The 12,969-nt window shown below is 41.2% G+C and overlaps 1 protein-coding gene across 16 annotated transcripts in view; it reads right to left on the bottom strand.

Moving 5' to 3' along the window:
* The window catches only part of LOC131131339 (pleckstrin homology domain-containing family A member 5-like), a 101,715-nt gene that overhangs the window by 5,267 nt on the left and 83,479 nt on the right, over window positions 1–12,969 (bottom strand). For 6 of the 16 annotated variants that reach the window (XM_058075965.1, XM_058075966.1, XM_058075967.1 and 3 more), the window contains 10 exons: window positions 12,587–12,640; window positions 10,980–11,060; window positions 8,874–8,930; window positions 8,722–8,802; window positions 6,213–6,362; window positions 6,022–6,123; window positions 5,788–5,940; window positions 3,924–4,070; window positions 3,421–3,535; window positions 2,279–2,394 (listed from right to left, as the gene is read on the bottom strand). In XM_058075965.1, the coding sequence (XP_057931948.1) occupies window positions 2,279–2,394; window positions 3,421–3,535; window positions 3,924–4,070; window positions 5,788–5,940; window positions 6,022–6,123; window positions 6,213–6,362; window positions 8,722–8,802; window positions 8,874–8,930; window positions 10,980–11,060; window positions 12,587–12,640 (1,056 nt within the window). Of the gene's footprint in view, window positions 1–2,278; window positions 2,395–3,420; window positions 3,536–3,923; window positions 4,071–5,787; window positions 5,941–6,021; window positions 6,124–6,212; window positions 6,363–8,721; window positions 8,803–8,873; window positions 8,931–10,979; window positions 11,061–12,586; window positions 12,641–12,969 lie in introns of those variants that run through there. The other 10 variants (XM_058075968.1, XM_058075973.1, XM_058075970.1 and 7 more) reach the window with 7 other exon arrangements.

Below are 12,969 nucleotides of genomic sequence, written 5' to 3'. Positions count from 1 at the left end.
GGCGCCACGCTAGAGGGAGCTGCTAAATCTGGACTCAGTCCAGCACTGGAGGACGCTACAGCTACTGTCCAGATTGTTGGAGGGCCCGGTACCCACGGGGCCCGAACTGAACTCTGAGAGCCTCTTAGCGCTGCAGGCTACGCAGTTAAGTGGAACAAAGGAAGTACATGCGTGCAACAGACACTTCATGGACGTTCATTCATTGGTGTTAAACATAGACGAGTGCAAACCGAGTGAAAAGGCCACGCCCTGCAGTGGGGCCCACTAATAACACACTTGCTGTGTTTGATAGCGTGCGTGGGTGGGAGCTGTATGAACCGAGCTTCTTATTCATTTTTTTATAATGAGCCGTTTCGGGGAGGACTGGTCACACCCGGGACATGTGGTGAGTGGAGTCCTTGCCGCGCACGAGCTTGAAACCTTTGGCTTGGAGGACCACAACAAACAGTTAGGAGGGCTATTACAAAACTGCAAGTGGTCGGCGGAGTCCCCACGGGAGGAAAATGTACTACAGTAAACCTCGGATATATCGGATTCAATTGTTCCCACTGGTTTTGTCCGATATAAGCGAAATCCGTTATATGCGTATAGCGGAAAATGTCCGTTTTACGCATATATGGGATTTATATCCGGTATATGCGTAAATGGGATTTTATCCGTTATAAAAAGGCACTTCCTTGACTATGTTTCCAATGTACCTGGACGCGCAGGCAACGCTGCAAACGCTGCAAATGACGTCGTATAGCGGCCTGTCACGATTCGGCGAATCGGAGCGCCACGATGCGGCCATCCGATATATGCCAGGGAAATTTCATGGAAATGCATTGGAACGGGACTGGAGATTTTGTCCGAAATAGGCGAAATCCGTTATAAAAAATCCGATATATGCAATGAATTTTTATTGGAAATGCATTACAGAAAAATTGGTTCTTTTTTATCTGTCCGTTGTGAGCGAATTTCCGATATATCCGAGTCCGATATATCCGAGGTTTACTGTATATATTTCTTTTTGTGCTGTGTGGGTATAAAATAAAAATCGACCGATATATCCGGGCCGATATTTGTGTTTTTTCCTTGTATCGGTATCAGCCGACACGTGCATGGGTTCGCTGATGTATTTTTCCACCGCATGATTTACAGTCAGGCATCCGGGGCAACACAACACAAAGCTGCCCCCACTGTTGAATCACATCAAGGGGCGCGTTTTCACAAGTAATAGAGTTAGCTTGCTTTTAACACTTTGCTAAGCCCATCACATTTCACTGGGTGATCGCTGGGCATAACAGTTTAAGTCACGGTGGGACAACAAGAAAGCCCAAAGAAAGCCCAAAAACATCACATACCAACGCAACAGACGTGCGCGTCACGCTGCGGAGGAGCAGTCATCACATGGATGCTAGATAAATTTAAACTACGACAGAAATGTTTTGCACATGGTTGAATATTTATTTCCTTTTAAAGTTGATAATGCCGTTTAAATGTGTTTTTAAGAAAGCTGAATCCTACTGTGTTCAGTGTTTACATTTCAATAAATATTTGTTTAAACATGAGACCTGGAATATTTGTTATCATGGTCAGCTTTTCATGTAAATTGAGCGATCAAAAGCAGTATCGGCCACAAATATCGGCCCGAGCTAAATCTGCCATCGGCTGAGAGTGATGGAAAAAAATCGGTATCGGCATCGGCCCCAAAAAAAACATATCGGTCGAGTATAAAATACAGTAAACCTCGGATATATCGGACTCGGATATATCGGAAATTTGCTCACAACGGACAGATAAAAAAGAACCAATTTTTCTGTAATGCATTTCCAATAAAAATTCATTGCATATATCGGATTTTTTATAACGGATTTCGCCTATTTCGGACAAAATCTCCAGTCCCGTTCCAATGCATTTCCATGAAATTTCCCTGGCATATATCGGATGGCCGCATCGTGGCGCTCCGATTCGCCGAATGGTGACAGGCCGCTATACGACGTCATTTGCAGCGTTTTCAGCGTTGCCTGCGCGTCCAGGTACATTGGAAACATAGTCAAGGAAGTGCCTTTTTATAACGGATAAAATCCCATTTACGCATATACCGGATATAAATCCCATATATGCGTAAAACGGACATTTTCCGGTATACGCATATAACGGATTTCGCTTATATCGGACAAAACCAGTGGGAACAATTGAATCCGATATATCCGAGGTTTACTGTAGTATAAAATACGGTAAGAAACAGGAAACTCTGCAGACTAATATCACCGTGTGTCTAACTTTAGTGACTTACCGTTCTGGAGTCAGGCTTTTTACTCTTCCTTAAGGTAACATAGGAGGCGATGGAGGATGATTCAGGCACTGGGGATCTGGTTCTGGGTGGAACTATGCCTACCGGGTAGGATATACCTGGTGGAGAAAGTCCAAACATCCACATTCAGAACTCCAGCAATGATGCACGAAAATGCATGAAAATTGTCTGATCGCTAATGCTAATGCTACATCTAATTTCCACTGCTGCCTGCTGTGTAACCTCCTGTTGAGGAAGTGCGAATGTGGGTTTCCCGGCATGCCTTGCGGGTTATACATTTGCATAAAATAGTACAGTACACTTCCATTGTGTGTTGCATTGTTCCTTTTGGTTGCACATCATGAGGGAAGTTAGCAGTTGAGTTGATAAGCTTTTGTGCAGACGGGTTTTCCACCCACAAATAAAAACAGATTTGATCAAAAACATGCAAATATGTAGCAGATTAAATTAAATTATTCACAGATAATTATTTAATCTTCAGTGTCCAAGTACTGCTTAGACCAGGGGTGGGCAAACATTTTGACTCGCGGGCCGCATTGATATAACAAAATTTCCGGGGGGGGCAGACTATATATTTTACACGTAACAGTCCACCTGGTATTATTGTATCTGTAAAATTGTCATGCAATCTGCTATTATTATTTATTATTTTATATTTATATTTAAATATTTTAAAAATAATAAAATATTATAATAATTAAAATAAAATTAAAATAATAATTATTATATTATTATATTATCATTTTTATAATTTAATATATTATTATTATCATATTATAAAATATGCAAATATAACAATATTATTATACATAATTAATATAATAATTAGCATTAATAAATATAATAATCATAATATTTATAATAATAATATAATTATTATTATTTTAATTTTTATTATTATTATGTGCTTGTGTCTCTTTTTTCAGGCCATGATGCCAGGTTGTATGTTGAGTTTAAATTAAATACTTTTGAAAGATTGGGCGGGCCGTATTCAAACACTTGGCGGGCCGGATGTGGCCCCCGGGCCGTAGTTTGCCCACCCCTGGCTTAGACCAAAAAGCCATGACCACCTGGTTTAGAAGCTAATCGCCGAGAAAGAGAGACAGAAGTGTGTGGTCTCTAACCTTTGTTAGCAGGGTGGTCGGCAGGTTGTTCGGATCTGTCCTCTCCGTTGCTCTCGTCCACTTCGGCCACTGTGGTGAGCTCCGGTTCGCTCTTGTACAGTCGGTAGTCGGGCCCCTGCCAATCAATCATAAACAGCTGCTTTACTTTTTAAAGTAAAGGGGGAAATATCGCTTTTCCTCCCAGAGAATGACTTCAGAGAGAACTAAAATCATGGACGATGATCCGGCATGATCTGGCAACCCGGCATGGTTTACAAGCTGACGGCATCACAACAAAAAAGCTTGCAACATCCTGACAAGCATGTCTACCAGGTCAAAGCATCCTGGTGGTGAAGGTTTAACCAAATGATGACTGGAAAAACAAAAATATGGAAAAATGAGATCAAATAATAGGGATGCAATCCAACTAAAAGATAACGTGGCCGTCAAAATAAAAGTAAAAAATATCTCCACAACAGGAAGTGACGCAGCTGCAGGCAAGGTCATCAGGTGGACAAGCTTACGCCGTGTGTGCCATTCCTCTGATTAGCCTTCCTCTCCTCGGTTCTTTGGAGGGATGCTGAGCGAACTCCAGCATGGGGGGGCAAAGTGGGGGGGTGGGGCTCGTAGGCCTGGGGTAAAGGCGGCCGTGGGGGTACCACGTCGTCGTCCTGGGGATAAAACAAGGCGTGACAGGAAAGGACGCAAAGTGACACAGCGGTCTGGCCAAGCTCCAACTGGTCCACGGTGAGACCTCCACAATGGGCTGGGAGATTGTGAAGATCGTAAACAGGTTTTCTAATGCCTTAACGACGAAAATATTACAATATACTCAATATTATAAATACTCAATCGATCCCAGACATTTTCGACTGTTGTGACTGATTTATCAAGGCATGGATATATAAACATGGAACCGACCAAAAAACACACATGAGACTCTTTCACTAGAAAAAAAATATTGTTTCTACCTTTTTCTGTTCTTTAGTAATCAGCAGTAGAATATGTGTAAGTTTCAGGAAAAGATCAGCTCCCAACTAAAACATTTTGACACTCTTATCAAATGCACGTCTGCCATATTATAAATACTCAATCGATCCCAGCCATTTTCGACTGTTTTGACTGACTGACTGATTTATCAAGGCATGGATATATAAACATGGAACCTACCAAAAAACAAAGATTAGACTCTTGTCTTTCACTAGAAAAAAAAAAAAATTCTGTTTTTTCTGTTCTTTAGTAATCAGCAGTAGAATATGGGTCTCAGGAAAATATCAGCTCCCAACTAAAACATTTTGACACTCTTATCAAATGCACTTCTGCCACCTTGTGGTTGTTTTTATGGTTTGAACCTGCTCTAAATGTGACATCATTAGGGTGCAGTTGCGTCATCACCTCTTTGTGCGTATAAATAAACTTTTAGGATCGGGCGTTCGGGTTTATAAAAACTTATAAATAGGTCTTTGATATTGAATGAGTTAATATTGAATCCTACTCTGTGGAAACTCGGTTACCTGGAAACAATTAACCACAACAAATGAGGGAAAACTGTACAATTACTATTAATAATAGTATATAATTATCATGATTAATAATGAGCATTTGTATAATTACAGAAGTAGGCGAGGTTTCGAGTTTTTGAATGAGAGGATTTGTGCAAACAGTTGAGTGGTACCGTATAAGATATTCTAAACCTTATCAATATTTAAACTTTTTGCCTTTTTTGTGTAACACAGGGGTGTCAAACATGCGGCCCGCGGGCCAAATGTGGCCCACAGGACACTAGTTTGAGGCCCCCGCCTTGATATGAAAGTTTAATGTTAGTGATTCATGTTCATGTTAAAGGTTAAATAACTGTTAATAGTTATCCTCCCTATCCGTGTGGAAGTGGTAAGTTTTTGGCTATTTAATTTTAAAGGAAATAACTTGAAGGCTACCGTTTAGGTCGCTAGCTCTCTAGTTTGCGAGTTAGCATGTGTCTCAAGACCCTGCAGTTGCGCAATATGTTGTAAATAAAAAGAGTATAAATGTGACTATAGTCGTGTTTTGTCATGTCTACAGGGCTCTAATAATGCTTTGTAATTTTAATCTGAAAAAAAATAATTTGTCTACCCACCAACTATATGTGGTTTCTTAAGTTTTTTCATTTTATTCATTTTATATTGTTTTATTCATTTTTGTGTTTTTAATAAATGCGTTTTTTTTTGTTTTGTTTTTTTTGAAAACCTGATGCGGCCCAGTCTCACCCAGACCCTAGCTCCAGTGGCCCCCAAGTAAATTGAGTTTGAGACCCCTGGTGTAGCATATTCCCTAGGAGCCACAAACGGCCCCCGGACCACACTTTGGACACCCCTGCCGTACAGTGCTCCTGTCGTGGCGGCGCTTCACCTCAGTTCTCTGCTTGCCGAAGTTGGGCCCGTACAAGCCCATGCTGGCATCCGCCTGTCTCTGCTCTTTGTGCTTATTGAGGGCCTCCATCACATCCTGGATCCTCCACAGCTCCTTCTGAATGTGGACGTGCTGCTGGCTGGGGGGGTCCGTCTGTGAGAAGCAAAAGCAGGTGACAAGAGGTTTGAAATGATGCTGGAAGGCCAAGAGATGAGACATTGATGATATTCTCACCTGTGTACTTCTCAGCGCTTCAAGCTGCTCCAGCAAGTCGCTCTTCGCCACGTTCATCGCTCCTTCTAGTTGATCATAGTCCATCCACGACCGCTCCAACTCCTGATGTGGGAAAAACACTTGAACTTTTTCCAGACGGGGAAAAAAAAAAAGCAACTTTGAAAGATTTAGGATTGTATTTATGGGCTTACAGCTGTGACCCGGGATAGCTCTCTGCAGGTGCTGAGCAAGCCGCTCTGCAGTAAGTCTCTCTGCTGGATGACGCTCTGCATGGAAGCCGGGTCGTCTGAGCCCAGCTCCAGCTCCTGGCTGGCCGACAGCAGCGCCGTCTCCAGCGTGTGCTGCAGGGACGCGCGACTTGTCAGTTCCACCATCAGTGCAGAAGCAGATTCATTAATAAACCGTGCTGGTTCGTTGTTCATACAAACACTTTTTTTCAAAACTATATGCTTTTTTGTGGTTGAATATGGCTTATTATTACTAAAACAATATACATATTTAAGCAAAAATTAGATATATTTGTTTGATAAGTCTCTCAGGGAATTTCTGGTGGAGAAGCCGCCAGTCTTTTTTTTTTTTTTTACTTTGAAGTAATACCTCATATTAACTCATATTAACTCACTAGCAAGATCTCATAGTGTATAGACTGGTCATATATTTCATCTCATATTTCATATTATCTTGCAAACTGTATTTGTATATAATTTGTAAAATTGTTCATTTGTTAATACTTGGGTTGTATATATTTTATTTTAATTTAAAAATTTTATTTATTTTTTTGTATTTTATTTATTTTTTATATTGTGTATTTTGTACTGCTTAACTGATTCTGTAATCTTTTATTTTAATTTATTAATTTTATTTTATTTGTATTAAAATATTGGCAGCAATGCGTAACACCCCTATAGGGGTGTTAGATCATGTCTGGAGGGCTCTAACACATTTGGAAGGTGGTAAAAGGTTTTCTCTAGACTAATAAAATGCACTTTTTATGGTTTAAACCTGCACCAAACATGAGCTATTCTATTGTGTAGTTGCGTCAACACCTCTTTTTGCCTCTTACGCAAAAAAACCCCATCAATGAGATATAAATACATCTTTAGGATTTGGTGTTAGCGTTAAAAAAAAATGTCTTAATACTTATTCTTGATTCTAGCTCCAGTGGCCCCCAAGTAAATTGAGTTTGAGACCCCTGGTGTAGCATATTCCCTAGGAGCCACAAATGGCCCCCAGACCACACTTTGGACACCCCTGCCGTACAGTGCTCCTGTCGTGGCAGTGCAGAAGCAGATTCATTAATAAACCGTGCTGGTTCGTTGTTCATACAGCCATATAGGGCCCCTATAGGGGTGTTAGATCATGTCTGGAGGGCTCTAACACATTTGGAAGGTGGTAAAAGGTTTTCTATAGACTAATAAAATGCACTTTTTATGGCTTAAACATGCACCAAACATGAGCTATTCTATTGTGTAGTTGCGTCAACACCTCTTTTTGCCTCTTACGCAAAAAAAACCCATCAATGAGATATAAATACATCTTTAGGATTTGGTGTTAGCGTTAAAAAAAAAATGTCTTAATACTTATTCCTGATTCTAGCTCCAGTGGCCCCCAAGTAAATTGAGTTTGAGACCCCTGGTGTAGCATATTCCCTAGGAGCCACAAATGGCCCCCAGACCACACTTTGGACACCCGTGCCGTACAGTGCTCCTGTCGTGGCAGTGCAGAAGCAGATTCATTAATAAACCGTGCTGGTTCGTTGTTCATACAGCCATATAGGGCCCCTATAGGGGTGTTAGATCATGTCTGGAGGGCTCTAACACATTTGGAAGGTGGTAAAAGGTTTTCTATAGACTAATAAAATGCACTTTTTATGGTTTAAACCTGCACCGAACATGAGCTATTCTATTGTGTAGTTGCGTCAACACCTCTTTTTGCCTCTTACGCAAAAAAAAACATCAATGAGATATAAATACATCTTTAGGATTTGGTGTTAGCGTTAAAAAAAAATGTCTTAATACTTATTCTTGATTCTAGCTCCAGTGGCCCCCAAGTAAATTGAGTTTGAGACCCCTGGTGTAGCATATTCCCTAGGAGCCACAAATGGCCCCCAGACCACACTTTGGACACCCCTGCCGTACAGTGCTCCTGTCGTGGCAGTGCAGAAGCAGATTCATTAATAAACCGTGCTGGTTCGTTGTTCATACAGCCATATAGGGCCCCTATAGGGGTGTTCATGTGAGATCATGTCTGGAGGGCTCTAACACATTTGGAAGGTGGTAAAAGGTTTTCTATAGACTAATAAAATGCACTTTTTATGGTTTAAACCTGCACCGAACATGAGCTATTCTATTGTGTAGTTGCGTCAACACCTCTTTTTGCCTCCTACGCAAAAAAAACCCATCAATGAGATATAAATACATCTTTAGGATTTGGTGTTAGCGGTAAAAAATGTCTTAATACTTTGGTAGGGAATGAGTAAATAATGGAACGTTTACATTTATGGAAAAATAATCCAAGTCTTCAATGGACAGCAACATGAAACAAAACTTCAGTTGTTTTTCTCTCTCTCTCGCTCTCTCGCTCACGCAGACCAAATGGATTAGGCCTTGATGGAATATCTTTAATATCGGACTGACAAAACTTGCTTTTAAGAGTCCCCCCATAGAAAAAGCAACAGCGAGTCATTTAGTGGTGAGTCACCTTCTCTCTGTACAGCTGCTGGAGTTTGTCCTCATGCGTCCTCACCACTTTATCCTGCTCACACAACTGGCTCAGCTTGGCCTGAGGAGGAAACACATGGTGGTCAACACAGCGTATATCTTAAAGGATGGGGGGGGGAGAACGGAGCTTACGTCAATATCACCCTCTTCCGGCATGTAGCGGCGCTCTCTGGGGTCTTCAGGACTGAGCTGTCAATAAAGATCAGATCATCAGACAGAAACACCAAAACGTTATTATGAAGAGACAAAATACTGCGTGGATTTTGCGACACGGCGGTGATGAAGGGCGATAGCACACACCGACAGCGGCAGATCAGTCAAAACCACTTTGTTGGACAATTATGATGTCGGATCACCCACGCCTTCTCTGTCTCTCGGCACAACACGGTGGCTTATGGGAAATGGCAGGTGGCAGCCTGTTGACAATGATGCCGACTAAAAGGGAAAGCTATTCACCCGAGGGATTGTCTGGGTTCGAAAGCAACATTTGCTTTGGTTAGAGTCCGTTTTGGTTTAAGTCCGTTTAATGATGTTAACCAAGGCACCACTGTACATATTTTAATTAAGAATGTCCAATGACATGTCCAATGTTTTTTTGCTGATAATGATTCAGAATAAATAAATAACTAATAATAATAATAATAATACATTTTGGTCTTTGAAAATAATGCACCCGCACCTGAGTAGTAGCACTGATTACTACCAAACACATAACCCTCCACAAATTTTTGGTCATTCATATTTAGGAATGGGTGCCGACTATCTACAATAGAGTGGGGAGGAAGCGCAAAGTGAGAAGGCAAAAACCTACCACTTCATACAGCCATATAGGGCCCCTATAGGGGTGTTAGATCATGTCTAGAGGGCTCTAACACATTTGGAAAATGGTAAAAGGTTTTCTATAGACTAATAAAATGCACTTTTTATGGCTTAAACCTGCACCAAACATGAGCTCTTCTATTGTGTAGTTGCGTCACCACCTCTTTTTGCCTCTTGCAAAAAAAAAAAAAACCATCAATGAGGTATAAATACATCTTTAGGATTTGGCGTTAGGGTTGAAAAAATGTCTTAATACTTCTTTGGTAGGGAATGAATCAATAATGCATTGCTTTCAAACGTTTACGGCTCGTTTACGTTTATGGAAAAATAAGTCCAAGTCTTTTCAATGGACAACAATATGAAACAGACAAAACTTCAGTCGTTTCTCTCTCACTCTCTGATTACTACCAAACGGGTGCTGACTATCTACAATAGAGTGGGGAGGAAGCGCAAAGTGAGAAGGCCAAAACCTACCACTTCATACAGCCATATAGGGCCACTATAGGGGTGTTAGGTCATGTCTAGAGGGCTCTAACACATTTGGAAGGTGGTAAAAGGTTTTTATAGACTAATAAAATGCACTTTTTATGGCTTAAACCTGCACCAAACATGAGCTCTTCTATTGTGTAGTTGCGTCACCACCTCTTTTTGCCTCTCGCGCAAAAAAAACATCAATTAACATATTAACTAACATTAACATATGAAAAAAACGTGACGGCGTGAGAGAGTGATGTCTGAACCGTGACTGTACTGATGAGCCAACATCCAAAAATGGCCTCCACGCTGACATTTGCAAAATGTGAGATGTTTTTCCCCGGTTGGGTCACATGGCAGACAAATACTCCCCACAGAGCATGCAGACGCTCACGTTCACGTTCACGTTTAGCGGCGTGTGACAGCGCGACGAGTGACAAACGGCCAGCAGCTGAACAGGTGACGATGCAGCCGTTGTGAGCGGTTGGGTTGGTTGGGGGCGCTCTTTAGAAAGGGCGGCCATATGTTCCGATCTCCGTGGATAAGTCCACCAACCAGACGCCTTCGATGATGACTTGAAAATCATCCATGATGTCATGATTTATCATGAATTCAAACAAGTCGGACATGCACGAGTGGATACCTTACTCTGCGGTATCCCTCATCTTCACACCGTGATGGGGCTTTTATTCTGAAGAGACATTTCTAAAGTGAACTGTGCCCCAAAAACCATCCCGAGAGGTATTCCGAGCACACGTTCTACTTTGTCAATTTCCAAGTCATGTTCATACGGGCATGACTTTTCATTGCAACACAACAGTCAAAGCAATGAATGGCACAGTTGGCACTGGTGACACAAGCGACAGATACAACCAGTCTTCAGAATGCCATGGAGGACGGAGCATTGCAAAGTTAACACAACAGTCAGCCTCAAGTTGGCCTTACTTGCTGGTAAAGTTGAGGCCTGGGGGCCGAGTTCTCAATCAAAGTGTGAGTCATGATGATTAAAGGGTCATTGTCCTTCATCTAGTCCAGTGTGGAGAGGAGCCATAGTCAGTTCATAGCAGTGCTGCACCACAAAGACGACGCTAACAAGGTTTTTTGCGGCTTGCTGTGGACTGCATGTTTGCCATGAAAAAAGGTACACACACACACACATGTTCATCTGCAGAAAATAGGTGTGGCTATACCAGGGGTGGGCAAACTACAGCCCGGGGGCCACATCCGGCCCGCCAAGTGTTTCAATATGGCCCGCCTGTTTTTTCCAAATATTTCATTTGAACTCAACGTACAACCTGGCATCGTGGCTTGGGCCAATTTTTTGATGGTTGAGGTAGCTGCTTTATCAATTTCGTTATTTGATGTGGTCTGTTACAAAATGCTCCTGTAAAAAGGGACACAAGCACATAATAATAATAATAATAATAATAATAATAATAATAATAATAATAATAATAATAATAATAATAATAATAATAATAATAATAATAATAATAATAATAATAATAATAATAATAATAATAATAATGTCAATAATGATAATAATACTACTATTATATGAATATTGTTGTTAATAATATTAATATAATAATGGTAGTAATATTACAAAATACTCCTGGAAAAAGGAGCACAAGCACAATAATAGTAATACAAATAATGATAATAATACTACTATTATATTAATATTGTTGTTAATAATATTAATATAATAATGGTAGTAATATTATTATAACAAAATAATAATAATAATATAACATTACTATAACTAATAATAATAATAATTCTAATAACAATAACAATAATAATAATAATAATAATAATACATTGAGAAACACACTTTACATCAAATAAATGATTTCAAAGTGCACATATAGCAGATTGCCTGACACTTTTACATGTAAAATATGTGTAAAAATATAGGCGTAAAAATGTTACGTGTACAATACTACATAATCCCCCCCCCGTCAATTTTGTTAAATTAATGCGGCCCGCGGATCAAAAAGTTTGCCCACCCCTAGGCTATACCGAGACCCGCTTTTTTTCCCCCCAAGAGTTCAGTTAAAAGCAGATATGGCTAGCTCGAAAAAATACTCTCCAATAACCAATAATTCATAAAATGCATGCGTGACGTGGTTGCACAAATGAAAATAAAGACTAAGCAAATAAACGATGAGGTCACCATAATGAAATAGGTGAGTGCTGGGGTCAGGATTAGGGTCTAAGTACAGTGGAACCCGCTTCAGTCGACCCCCCCACCCCCTCAGAGTGACTGACTCGCCACAATAAAAGCCGTCGCTGACAACCGTACTTATTTGGGACTTTGGTTTCAGCACCGTGGTGCGTTCATGAACGGAGTGAGCCCTTTTTGTAAGTCATACAGTGTCTTTGTGTCGGTGAGTGGAGGCGGGGCCGGCCTGCGTGCACACAGAGTGCAGAAAAGCAATGTAATATGTGTTTTCATTGATGAGTTGGATGAATCGGGTTCCACTGTGTTCCAATAATGTAAAAAAGGGGAGGGGGGGGGGGGGTCACGTGACCATGCATCGCCCCACCTGTGCGTCCAAATACAAGAGAGTCCTTTGGAGATGATGAGACAGAATATCATTCTAGCATCAGCGGCAAGAAGAAGAAGAAGAATGACAGGAAGTGAGGCACATTGTGTGTTTCTTTCATCTTTCACACATCTTTCACGACAAGCAAAGAGAGATGGGGGGGGGGGTTGATAAGAGGGGGTGACGGGGGGACACTTGGACTTGAGAAATGACTCCATATGACAGCTGGGCTTGGCTTGCGTCGCGGCAGTTTAACGTGGGCTGCACAATTAGTCTGAAGTGATGGCACCCCCCCCCCCCCCCCCCCGCCACCCACCCCACACTCAGCTGACCTACATGAGCCAAATCGGAGTTCTGACATCTTAAAGATGTCCTGATCCTGA

This window comes from Doryrhamphus excisus, chromosome 6 (assembly GCF_030265055.1).
Source record: "Doryrhamphus excisus isolate RoL2022-K1 chromosome 6, RoL_Dexc_1.0, whole genome shotgun sequence".
Classification (NCBI taxonomy): Eukaryota; Metazoa; Chordata; class Actinopteri; order Syngnathiformes; family Syngnathidae; genus Doryrhamphus; species Doryrhamphus excisus.
Note: the sequence above shows the minus strand (reverse complement) of the source record. Positions and strands in the feature narration are given on the sequence as shown.